The 13,900-nt window shown below is 40.1% G+C and overlaps 1 protein-coding gene across 1 annotated transcript; it reads right to left on the bottom strand.

The window, feature by feature from the left end:
* Positions 1–351: 351 nt before the first annotated feature.
* CNGA2 (cyclic nucleotide gated channel subunit alpha 2) lies at positions 352–13,632 on the bottom strand. Its single transcript, XM_066582041.1, has 7 exons — positions 13,520–13,632; positions 13,201–13,311; positions 9,835–10,014; positions 8,975–9,085; positions 3,897–4,003; positions 1,643–2,406; positions 352–981 (listed from the first exon to the last, which is right to left on the bottom strand). Exons 1-7 carry the CDS (start codon positions 13,630–13,632, stop codon positions 352–354), a joined length of 2,016 nt encoding a protein of 671 aa, XP_066438138.1.
* Between the last annotated feature and the right edge of the window lie 268 nt (positions 13,633–13,900).

The raw sequence follows: 13,900 nt of genomic DNA, 5'->3' as shown, positions 1-13,900 counted from the left end.
AAAAGTTAAATATCTATCAGCAATGCAACGATTATGTAAGCATATTTTTTTTCTTTCTTTGATAGGATAAGTTTGCTTGGTTGCTTAGCAAGTCCCCAAGAGATGAAGTACATGTGGAATAGTGATATGCTGAAACCATGAGGTAATTAGTAATGTGTTTGATGCTCAAATCCCTGAGGGCACAATTATCTATCTACTAGGGAGTATAAGCTGCATTCAAATCTGTATATGTGGAAAGTCAGATATCGGATTTTAGAAAATGTAAAAGTGCCGTTGATTCAAAATGCAATTTAGAAAAAAAAGCAACTTAAGCAATAAAGCCATTTTTCTGGAGTTCAGAAAAACTTTTTCTTAAGGATCACTCTTTCCTTCCATGTCATCTGAGGAGATCTCATCACATTGAAGGTCCTTTAGTCTTCCCTCTAAAAGTGTAACTCTTTGTTTGAGAGTCTGCTGCGCATCGCTATATTCTCGAAGCAAACGGGCAAATCGAGTGTGCAGCAGATCCAAATTGGACTCTAGAAGCTCCATTTTCTCTTCTACAGATTTACCTTTCATTGCATTTTTCTCTTTTGTTTCATCAAGTAGACCCTCTTTTATAAGTATTTCTCTTCCTCTCTCTTCAAGAATCTTCTTAGCATCTGGATATTCTATCAATGCTTCCATAAGATCATCCTTTGAAAGGCAGAAAAGGTCAGAGTAACCAAGGCTACGAATGTTGGCTGTCCGACGGTTGCCCATCTTGCTCCCTTCAATATTCAGAATACTAATCTCACCAAAACAACTCCCTGAAGTTAGAACAGCATATTGAGTAATTCCATCTTCTCCAACAACAGCTAGTTTTCCTTCCTTAATTATGTACATCTCCCGACCAATGTCCCCTTTCCGACAGATGTAATCTCCTGGGCTGAAAACCTGAGGGCGCAGTTTAAGAACCAACTCCACTAGTACCCCAGCCTCACAATTTTGAAAGATACGAACCTAAAAAATAATGACAATACATGGATCAGAGATGACTGAGAAATGACATAATTAACTTATAACAAGTTGTGTATTCGGACACATTAGTTTGAGCCACCGGTGTTGTATTTGGTGGCAACTTGCTTGACTGTACATCACATGTTCATCAGAACAATTCTTGACATCCCTATACCTTTCAATGACAAGTTGTTTACATCAACAGGTTCCCCTTTCTCTGTCTTTTTTTTCTTGATCACACCGTTCTCTCTATACTTTTGATACTCTTGAGTAAACCCTACAAGTTTGGCAGTTTTTTTAAATACTGGCCCCAGCCACTGTAGGACCCATGACCATGCCTCATTCGCCTTCACTGAGATCATTTGGTTTTCCCACTCTAATGTGTGTTCACACTACATCTGACTCATAGAGAGTTTGCTCACTTGATTTTATGTTGCACCCTGGGGTCATGTGTCTAATTTCCATTCAAGGAAGATCCAATCATGAAAGGGCAGGTGTCTCTAATAGAGTGGCCACCCAGTGTGTTTTATACAACAAAAGAAATATACCAAGTAGTGATGTAACACATCATACATGATTTCTTCTCATATGTTACAATGGATATTTTAAATAAAGTATTACAAAAAGAACTACAAAAAAAAAGGAAATTTTTGCAGCAACTTACCTTCTTTAATGTCTCCAGATGAACATTTATGGCGATTTCAGCCCTGAGCTTGTCAGGTAGATTTTTCAGCACTTCTCTTTCATCTACTGTTTTTTTATTGGTCCAAAGGTAGTCAAACCACTGGATAACTTTGCCTTCCAAATCTTTGCTTACCTTTCTAAACTGCATATAGTGTTTGATAGCATCTATTTTAGCCTGGAACTCAGCCCTGGTTGCATTCATGTTAGAAATCATAGAACCAACATTTCCTACAATAGTAGCAAAGATCAAAACGCCAACCAGAAAATCAAAGATGACAAAGAGGTACTCCGTGTCTGTGACTGGTGGAGGGGTTTCTCCAATTGTAGTTAGCGTCAAAGTAGACCAGTATAAGCAGTAGACGTATTCACGTGTAAGATAACCGTAGGTTGGGTCAGTAACATTAGGGTAAACCCATGTGTCCACACCGAAACCAATTGCTTTAGATATAGCGTAGTAAATGCAAGCATTCCAATGAATAATGAGTAGAATGTATAGCACGAGATTGAATATTCGGAAGATGTTTGGGTAACTAGTTCGAGTCTCAGTCTGATCAAAACATTCAAACATGCGGGGGAAATGTAGTAGTCGGTTAAAGCGAAGCTCTGGGCGGTGAATCCCCAATGCAAGGTAACACAAGTCCGTGGGGATTATGGAGATGACATCTAGTTTAAACTGTAAGGTTTGGATGTAACTGTCACTGAGCATCTTCGGATCTCGGACAAGAAGTCCTTGCTCTAGGAAACCTAATAAGAGGAAAAGGAGTGCAGTTATTTAAAATGTTTTTATTTTAATTGTTCCATAGAGTAGTTTTCATTTGGCTAACGCCCCTCTCTTTATTATTCCCCGCCTTCTTGCGACTTTGTCAGTCTTCTCCATTGACATGTTTTCTCTTTCCAGTTTATCCCACTACTGTATCCTGATATAATCTTTATATATTAATGTTTCAAATAGCTTTTCTCATCAATTGGTTTATTTTTTTTTTAAAGCATACCTACACTTTCAGATGATTTTTCAAATTAAGCTGTGATATGTTTGCACATTAGGAGTAACACTATTTCTGGCTATTATTTAACTTGATATGTATCCTGCATTTTTAGCAGTTTTTCACCCTGCAGGCTTTATCTGTAATTTTCAGTTTTTTTCTGGCAGCAAGTCTATGTTAGTCATTCTCCCTGCTCCTTCTCCCATCCCTCTGCTCTTTATAGACTTTTAGGGGCAGCATGAGTCATCATTTCCTGTGTTCTGTCTTCTTAACTCTGTTGCTGGTGATAAATTACACTTGGAAATAGGAGTGGATATGATATTAGAAGGAAGAAAAAACCCTAGTAGTCAGCACTTTATAGGGAATAAAGTGATTTGCACTTTTGCTAGTGATCACATTGCCTATCATATTACCACAAGTTGTCTGAAAGTTCCATGATCATTTTGAATTACTGCTATTTTATTTTTACTGTAAACATCTTGTGTCATATTTCCAGCATGACAACTCCTGTCCCATCTCTGTTATGATGAGGAGGAAACAGGCCATAACTTAAGCATGCATACTATGTTACTACATGTGTTTCCCCCAAAATAGGACCCTGTCTTATATTAATTTTTGCCCCAAAAGAGGCAAAAATGTCTTATTTTCAGGGAATGTCTTATTATAGTTAGCTGGCTCAGTCCAGATCCCTCCCCTGCTCCCAGAGCTCCGGCACGGTGAGCCGCGACATTGATTCGTCAATTCATAAATTCCGCCTGAACAACGCGATGGCTGTGATTGGTTCTTGGACTGCTGCTCAGCCAATCAATGCAGTGGCTGATGAACCAACCATAGTCATCACATTGGTTTATCGAGCACTATATTGATTGGCTGAGCAGCAGTCGAGAACCTATCAGAGCAATTGCTTCGTGGAGGTTGGATTTCTGAATCCCGTAACCAGGAAATAAATCTTCTGTTGGCGGTCAAGGACTACAAGAAGCGCAGCGAAGCTCCGGAGCGGGAGGGTCCAGGACCGTACCTGCTAGACAATCAATTCCTCTTTTTTTATACAATGCAGGTAGGGCTTTTTTTCAGGGCAGGGCTTATATTTCAAGCCTCCCCGAAAATCCTGAAAAGTCAGGGTAGGGCTTATTTTCAGGATATGTCTTACTTTTGTGGAAACAGGGTATGTACACTGTTTGATTGTTATAACAATTTACACCCTAAAACTAGCTATTGTAAGGAGCAAAAAATATAGAAAACATAGCTTACCTGTACGGAATCGAATAATTATATCAATGATGTATATGAAATCTGAGACGTAATCTAGTGTGAGCCACACTATAATGTAGCTTGTTTGAAGGTCATTAAAGCATGCCCTAAAATTCAGAACAGAGATTAATACATGCCACCTCCAAATAAAACTGAGACTAATATTAAAATGTGGAAATCATTTTGTGTTTTAGATAGTTTTATCTAAATAAAAATATTAGCAGTGAAATCACTACATATTTATGTTAAGTTTTCTAACTTTAAAAATCCTGTCTCTTTTCTGAGGACTGACCAGGGCCAGACTGGAGCAACAGAAATGTGGCAGTTAGCAGCTCTACTTGAAGTGCGCAGGAAGAGATCAACACTAATGGCACATCAGCTGCGTATTTGTGCTTATTCGGCAGTGATCTCTATTACCTGATGCAGGTGCACCAAGTATAAAGCAGAAGCTGAGAAAAGACTGCCCACATGAAACATCCTGCCAGCCAAAAGTAGACAGCGGGAACATGCCAAAGTATTAACCCTTTGCAATCCAATTTTGGTTTCAGGGTTTTTCTCTTTCTGCCATTATACAATAGCGCCATCTGCTGGCTAGAGCCAGTACTGTGGTATGGGACATGCTGGAGAGGCCTCCAACAACAGAGCGGCCAGTAATAAACAGTAAGAATACCCTGCCAGACGTCTTCTGACATCGGAGCTTTACAGCCTTCAATCAGAACGTCAGAAAGGGGATTGGAAAGAGTTAAGAAGGTGCATCTAATAAACTGGCCACTAAATACAATATATATTCTGGCTTAACTTAGTTGGTGTTGTGATAAGCAGACATGTCAACTCACCTGAATTTTTCACAAGTCATGTGGTTTCATGCCGCTCTCACATGCTTACCTGGTCCCCTTCGCAGTTCACCCAGTCTGTGAACATGGCACCTGATTGGGTGACTTTCTTTTTTTTTTTTTTTTATATTTGTGTAGATGATTTAGTGTCCTTATCTACTATTCCTGCCTTCCCTGGCACATTGGCACAGAGAAGAGTAGTGTAGCATAAAGGATTGTATACTCCATAAAAGACTGTGGACTCTGAGTCGATGTAAATGAATAATGTATATGTTGCTTTAATGTTGGTTAATTACACTTTTCCTAGACTGTCATAGCCTAGTTTAGAAGGCTTTAGTCAGGCAACCAGAGAAAGGCAGCCTAGGACAGGCAGAAAGGTCCTACGCACAGGTTGGTAGAGCAGCAGTCAGTGTAGAGTGGGGAGGAGGAGTTTAGTTTGGTCTACAGTAGAGTTTGGAGAGAAGCTGGAGAAAGAGAAGTTTGCAAGACAAGGATCTCCAGTGTAAGAGTATGGCTGCTGATCAGTGTGGTGGGAAGAATAGAAAGTGTGAGTACTAGAGTTGTGCGAACGTACCCTGGCGAGCTTGATGCTCATTCGAGTATTAGTGTACTCGATGGTGCTAGTTACTCGAACGAGCATCAAATCGTGTTTGACCCCGCCCTAGCTTTTGGCTCCTCCCCACAGCGCACGTCATTTAAAGATTTTTGGTCTAAAAGGAAGGGGAAGGGAGAGAGAGAGAGAGAGAGAGAGATGAACTAAGAAAAAAAAAAAAAAAGCTTGGGACCCTGCGTTCCACATACAAAAATGCTCGAGTCTCCCATTGTAGTCAATGGGGTTCGTCACTTGAGTAGAGCTCTCGAATTTTACGAAAAGCTCGACTCGAATAACGCGGACCCGAGCATTTGGGTGCTCGCTCATCTCTAGTGAGTATCCAAAAGTTCTAAACTTCAGATTAGGACGAATGGAAAGAGAAGAATTAGATAAACTTCAGCAAGAATCTTGAGAAACTGTAAAGCACCAAGGAAATCCTAATACTTGAAGAAATAGAAGAGAATGAGCCAAAGAATAGAGTAACCGTAATGTTCACTAAGAAAGGAAACTCAGATCTCAAGAGAATCGCAGAAACTAAAGTGCAAAAACCAGGAGTGCAAAGCATAGATAATAGAAAGGAATCCCATGCTTATTCACTGTAGTAAAAACCCATTTGTTGTCTAGATAGCAAGTCCTTGCCTGAATATGCTCTAATTATTCTGTTACTACCCCAGAATAAAGTAAACTAAGAAATGCACCTTAAGAAGTGTCAAATCTGAATTGTACTAAGAGGTGCAAAGTAATGTTAAAACTGCACTAAAGAAAGCTGAAAATTCTTGTTGTTTGAAAGTAATAAACTGTTCAATGTTTTCACCATTGATTCTGCCTCCTGGAGTCTTTTCCCACCATTTACCAGCTGCACTGGGGTACCGCACTACACTTCAGGGGAAAGAAATGTTTTATTTTATTTTCCTACTTTTTAGATTATTATTTTGTCCGCCACAGACCTTGGTCTGTATATGGACTGGCAACATGAACTTGACAATTGCCCTTTTTACTCTCTGGAGACCGCACCAGGAACGCAGGTTTTCCTGGGAAGAGAGCAGCAGAACCACCGTGACAAAAAAAATGCTTCTCCGCTGCTCCCTCAGCTGGGTCTGGTCCGGCTCGCTGCAGTAGTACAAGTGCTTCAGACAGTTCGGAGACCCCTGTCCTCTAAAGTAATAAGTGGGCCTCCATTTTAATGAAAGTGATTCTACCATTAATCCCAGCACCAATCAGCCTCTTCAATGATGAGCCTGCAATATAAGAAGAGCTCCTCATCGGTGTGGCATGCACATTGCATCCCCAACCCACACACACGCTGCATTGAAAGGAGGAGCAGACTGACCCGAGAGTCTCCTTAGAGGCTACATTTCAGGAGTAAGAGGCAGCACAGAGGAGGACACACAGGGGGACAAGGTGTGCTGGGAAGTGGTGCAGGCTGACTGCAGGAAGAAGATCAAGAGAAAATGGCAGAATGGGGAGGAGGTGAGGTTTTGTGTATGGGGTGGGGTGCTTGTGGAAGGGTTGTAGGTTGCATTAATGTGTAAGGAGCTCTCCAACTTCCCTGCCTCCTCAGGAGTAAAAGTGTTGAAGGGGTATTCCCATCTCATACATTTATGATATGTTCTATGGATATGCCATAAATGTCTAATAGATGTATCTCTTATCATTGGCAACTGCAGCTAACACAGGAAGGTAATCATTGACCCAGCTCTCCACTGCAGCCACCAGTAACCAGGATTAGGAAATCAGCTGAACTGGTCATTTTACACTGTTTTTGTAACTCCAATACAAGTGAATGGGAGTTACGGTAAAATTGTAGCATAGTGGCATGGAGAAAGAACCCTGGATGGAACTATGCTGTTTAATGTATAAAATGGTCTCCGTTTCACGAGGTTTATGCCCCTGTTAGTAATTTTATAAGGATAGAAAAGTGCAATAAATGATGCTTTTCTATTCAGCTAAAAAGACAAACAGCAACAAAACTATGTGAGACGTAGACAAAAATGGTTTCCATTTAATATATTAAACACTCTGGTTCAATCTCAATGCCGTTTTCGGAAAATGGGGAGAGACCCGAAATCACAATTTGAAAGTACCATTGTCTGTTCAGAAAAGATTAGTTTAGGCTCTATTCACATCTGTGTTGTGGTTGACATTTATAACTGAGACATAATACAGTTCCATCTATGTCACACAGTAGACACTTTTTTATTCTCTGTGTATCGTTTTTTTTAGTTCTCTTTGTTTCTGTGTGTCTATCTACAACTTTTCGTTCTATGTCACGTTGTATGTCTATGTGTCTGTCTTTTTTACTTTCTCTCTGTGTGCCTTTATCTTTTTTATTCTACTTGTGTATCTCTTTTTCATTCTCTATATGTGTCTTTCTCTTTTTGTTCTCTGTCTCTTTTTTGTTCTTCTGTTTGTTTTTCAGACATGTGGTCCAGCAAGCATGACCTTACATATCCTTAACAGCACAATGGGTCAAATATCCTGCAGGTGGAACATGGTACCCCAAGACTTGTGGTACATTGATCTGTGTATGTCCCCTCTCACCCCCTCCTACTCCACTTTCTCGTCATTCTCCCCAAATGAAAATTTTCTAAAGCACAAGAAACAGCTGTAACTCCACAGTTTTCCCTTGCAGAAGGCCCTTGCTTGGCTGTTCTGTTTACCTGGTAGCACACCTGCTGTCTCTTTGGCTCAATTTTTTGATATAGGAGACCAGGGCATAACTATAGGCAATGCAGATGATGCGGTTGCACCCAGGCTCATGAGCCTTAGGGGGCCCATAAATCATCTCTTCTCCGTATACGCAGTCCAGTACAATGATTAAAGCATTATACTTGAGGTCCCTGTTACAGATGTTGCATTGGGGCCCCGAAGCTTCAGGTTTGGCCTCTGTAGGAGACCTTATTTGGGCCTTCTTTTGTTTTCATTGACACCCCTGTGCTACACATGACCCCCACACCACTGTACACTGTTTTTACCAATTTCTGAACCAGATTTTTACTCCCATTGAGTTTAATGGTAGTCAGAATCAGCTGTACTGATTCACGATTATTTTGGTGAAATCGGCCCGATCCCAACACAAACCAATTATTTCACTAATTGCTCATCACTATGCATTGCATCCCACATGCCAGCTAATTGCCAGTGTTCCAGCTGTTGGAACTCCTGACAATTATTTGCTGTTAGTGGGAAAACTGCCTGCACATCCACATTTCCTAAAATATAGTTACATAGCTCCAATTACATTCAATGACCACTATGTAATGAATTCTCAATAGTAAGAGTGCTTTCTGCTCTTGCCAAATAATATATATGCAGTATATGATTTAACCCTTTCCAATCCACTGTCTGACGTCTGAAGACATTCTGATTGAACACCGTACAGCTTACGATGTCGGAAGACGTCCGACAGGGTATTCTTAATGTATATTACTGGCCGCTCTGTTGTCAGGGGCCTCTCCGGCATGTCCCATACCGCAATACTGGCTCTAGCCACCAGATGGCGCCATTGTATAATGGCAGAAAGAAAAAAACGCCTAGGAAACCCTGAATGCAAAATTGGATTGCAAAGGGTTAATACAGCATTGTGTGCAGGGGGACAACCTCTGTAAGGTCTAAGATACCTCAAAATTAAGGAGGATCAAAGGCAGACTTACCTGACAACTAGTAAAAACCAATTGTATAGCACTGGTAGTGCAATTACTAGGAGCCAGCGGTAGTACCATTTTCCAGAGGGGTTGACTACAAGCCGTTCACATATTGTCAGCCTGAAGATAAAAAAAAGTCTGTTATATAGGAAATTATTTTTCATAAGTTGAGTGTGACAACATGCAAATTGTACAAAATTGTTGGCATAACAAACATTTACTAAAACAGTAGCAATCAGTGAAAAATTGCTGTCTAGTAGCATACTTCCAAAGTGTCCCTCTTCTGGAGGGACATTCGCTATTTTGACCAAAGTCCCTCTGTCCCTCTTTAGACCTTGGGAATAGATCTGCATTAATAAGCTTATCATATTATCCAATAAACTATCTGTATGGTTCCGAAGTATATTTAAGACCCTGATTTGCATATTTTTTCATCATATGGTGTACATTTAATCAAAAAAATGTCTATATTGCGATGATTTTAGTGCTTATATTTAAAATAAAAGTATACAAGTGTATAGATATGGATGATAAATGGATCTGTCATACAATGACCATAAGCCTATGTGCCCACGTACAGTTACTGGCTTGCAGCTTCGATTCCACCCAGTCACAGGTGCCAACAGAAGCGTGATCTTACCGATAAGGTAGGCAAAATTGTACGGCTATTGACAGCCGTGGCAAAGCTACCTTTTACATGGGAAGACCCCCTAAGTGTCCGTCTGACCATCCAAAAGGTTGGGAGGTATGTCTAGTAGTGGCCTTATAAAATAAAGTTATTGAGACAAAATATAAAGACCCAGGGAAAGTTTAGCAAAATACACAGTTCCTGTTAACACCAACAGTATCCGGTGATTTTTATAACTTACTGTTGACCTGGCTTGTTTTGAGCATTTGCGCCTGGATCTTGTTTCTGTTTTCCAGTGTTCCCTTCTGTGTTTTGATGTTCAGGTCCTCGGAATCGGTCCAAAAAGGAGTCAGGTCTTGGTTCTTGATCATGTAGGCTCCGGTGGGCCCATTCTCGTAGGACCACTACTAAACGCACTATCCTGAAAATGATTAACTGAATATTCAGTTGCTGTGAGCATCTTCCAACATGTTAAACATGTAAAGTGACTCCTATCAACTAAAATATGCTATGAGAAATAAAATCTATAGTGCAGGGGTACCCAACTAGTTTTTGTAAAGGTCCACTTGAGGGTTAAAATAAGGCACATAATTATAATTGTGTATAAATTATGGTATAATAATCGCAATACCAAATATTATAGTGTTTTGTATCCACTACATTTGCACGATGGAACACTTAATGCACCATATTCTGAGAGCCATAACTTTTTTATTTTCCCATCAATGGAGCTGTGTGAGGTCTGGATTTTTTGCAGAATGAGTTAATGTTTTCATTTATACTATTTTGGGGTACATACAGCTTTTTTGAATGCTTATTAGCCAGGATATCAGTGATAGTCATTACAGTGCAGTTACCTCCAGTGATCATATATTACATCTTCTCTCATTGGCGTTGTCTATTTGTTTTTCCTTATTACCTATCCAGGCCCAGAGCACCATCAAGACTTTTTAGCCATAACATGCTTCTGCACCCTATCCCACCATTACTCCCTCCTCGCAGTATTCCCACATAGCAATACTGGCCACTCTTTGGCCACAATTAGTAATAATACTACCCCACAAGGCCACAGTTTAGTAATGGTGTCCCCTCTGTGGTCTAGTTCAGTAATAGTATCCCCCTGCAACCCTATTTAGTAATATTACGTCCAATTAGTCATAGTGCCAACTTTGTGCCTCTATTTAGTAATACTGCACCCTTTGTGACCCCATTCAGTAACATTACCCCCTCTGTGGCCCCATTTAACAATATTAGCTCCACTGTTGCCTCATTTAATTATATAAAGCCCAGTCTGCCCCCATTTAGTGACATTAACCCCAGTATAGTCCTGGCTACCTTTAGCAATAGTCTCTCCTTTCCTCGAATGTCTGGCCTAACAGAAACATTTTTATAAGAATGGTCGGTTACTCAATGTCACTACACAAATTCCAGCTTCCACTCGCTGCTCTGTGCCAATGCTGAGCCATCTGCTGAATGCACTCTATACTATAACAGGAGATTTGGGAGGAGTCAGGATTGGTTCTGCATCAGTACATAGCATTGCATGGTGGCTGGTTCTTGTGTAGGGACAGTGACTGTTGACATATTTCTGCACAGGTGAATGCTGAGGAGAGGGTCCCGATGTGTCAGCCGTGGGACGGAGCTATTTGGCCCTGTGTCCCACTGCTGTGAAATAACTTTACTGGCACCTGATCTAGACAGAAGGGTCTGGACAGCTGACGGCCGCGGTCTGCATTCAGACCACGGTCCACCTGTTGAACACCCCTACTATAGTGCATTTACTTATCAACCAAAGCCAAGTTGATAAATAATGTGGCAAAAGAACTGATTTGGGTGGACAGCTTCGGTTGACTGCTTGAGACAAGAATTGACACTGTAATTTCCTTATGGTTCGTATAGTATTACATTACCCACAAAAGTTTTGAGAACACCTCAACTTTTTCAGGTATTTTTGACATTAACACAGTTCAAGCCCAGAAAATAACGTGAAACCATTTAAAGGTTCCGGAGGTTAGTTAAAAACATAAAAATATTATGAAATTTTAATCTGAAATCCAACAGTGGTCTGAATTTATAATTTTAACCAAATAGCTCTGTAGCACAGAGAGCAAATTATGGTTTGTAATTGAATGCAAACTATTCCTACAGGTGTGTCGACTTTTGTAGATTACTTCCAAACCCTCTGATATTATATAACTAGTGCTGGAACACACTGCATTATAACACCCTCTAGGGCGGAATTTGGACAGTTTTGCTCTTCAGGGCACAGCATATTGCTATATTATATTGCTATCATAATTAACTAAAAAACACAGACAGACAATTATAACCCTTAAAATTCTAGGTCTCTCCTACAAAGAAATTGCCAAAAAAGCCAAGGTGGCAGTCAGTACAGTTTCCTATACCTTCAAAAGGCACTTGGAAACTGGAGGAAACTCTGACATGAAGATGTCTGGCAGACCAAAGGCCACTACAAAATCAGACGACATGTTTTTGAGAGTCAACAGTTTGTGTAATTTGCGCCTCACAGCAATAAATCTTCAAGCACAGCTTAATGCAGCAAAAAATAAACAAGTTTCCATTTCAACTGCAGGTTTGACAGGCAGAGTATCAGTAAGAAAGCCACTGCTAAGATTGCAAAATAAAAAAAGACTTGCCTGGGCCAAGTATCACCTCCGATGGACTACTGAAGACTGGAAGAAGGTCTTATGGACTGATGAATCAAAATTTGACAACGTTGGTACATCAAGCATAGTTTTTGTACAATGTCTAGTAGGTGAAATGATGGTTCCTGAGTGTAAGACTCCAACTGTCAAACTTAGAGGCGTAAGCGTGATGGTGTGGGCCTCTTTTTCTGGATCTAGAGTTGGCAACTTACACAGGGTGTCTGGCTCACTGGGTGAAAAGGGCTACTACAGCATTTTGATATGCCATGCAATACCCTCTGTTGTCCACCTAGTTGGTGAGGGCTTCATATTATAGCAAGACAATGATCCAAAACATACTTCTAGGTTATGTCAGAACTACTTAAGACGACAAGAAGAAGTCGGTAGGCTTCAAAGAATGGAGTGGCCTGCGCAGTCTCCAGACTTCAGCCCCATTGAGCTTGTTTGGGATGAACTGGACAAAAGAGTGAAAACAAAGCAACCTACAAGTGCAGCACATTTGTGGGAACTTCTGCAACAATGTTGGGAAACAAATGACTGAAGAATATATTAATGTAATTGTAGAAAGAATGCCTTGATTGTGTAAATCTGTTAAATCAGCTAGAGGTGACTACTTTGAAGAGTCAAAAATCTAGATTTGATTTGGTGAAACAAAGTTAATCCAATTATTTTATTCATCTTAATTTTTGTATTTGTTCTAAGCTTTCATTTCTTTCATTTCAAAGTACATTTGAGCCATTAATATTAATAAAAAAATGGAAAAAATTGAAGTGTTCTAAAACTTTTGACGGGTAGTGTATATTGTATCTTGTATATGCACACTTTATTCTTTGAAGGATTAATCTGGCCACTGATAGAAAAACATTTATTTCCTATGATTCTAGTCATACAAAATCATACTGTCCCTCACAGACACTTCAAATAACGGGACCTGTTATTACCTGGACAATGCACCTCTCCCTCTAAAAGATGCCCGTGACACAGCATCAGCATTATCTTGGGAGATAACTCTTTGCAGCTCTGAGGAGGTATCATCACACACAGACAAAGCCCTATTGGACATGGGATACAAAAAGTAAGGTTATTCATGATTGTTTTTTTTTCTTTCTTAGGCCGGCAAGGACATCATCAGTGACGTCCCATAAACCTGAATCGCCACTTCTATATTAGAAGCTCATGTGACAATAAAACCTGATGTGTATGACCAGCTTGACTCTGTTTATTAAAATACACGATTCATCACATTACTTATTTACTTACCTACTCCCACAGTTGTCCGCAGATTCCAATTCATTTTCACTTGGTGTCTTAGTAGGTAAGTGTGGTTGTAAATTGGGAGAAGAGTTTTTGTGCACATTTGTCTGACCAGTCATCCTCCATGGGAGCACTTAGGAACAAAGCTTTCAGAAGCGGAGGAGGCCAACTGTTTGAGTAAGCAGATATTTGTACGGCATAAGATACAGTAGATATAATAGGAATTACCTATTAATTTGACTACATGATGCTTTTTCTAGAAGGTATTCTAAGTTTAATGTAGCTCAATATAACACTTGGGATGAGAAAACAAATTTAAAAATTTACATACTAAAATGATAAAACTCTGTAAAACTGACACTGAGCAACCAATGTTAGTCAGCTGCA

The sequence above is a fragment of the Eleutherodactylus coqui genome, chromosome 10, assembly GCF_035609145.1.
Source record: "Eleutherodactylus coqui strain aEleCoq1 chromosome 10, aEleCoq1.hap1, whole genome shotgun sequence".
Lineage (NCBI taxonomy): Eukaryota > Metazoa > Chordata > Amphibia > Anura > Eleutherodactylidae > Eleutherodactylus > Eleutherodactylus coqui.
This window is presented reverse-complemented; position numbering and strand designations above follow the sequence as displayed.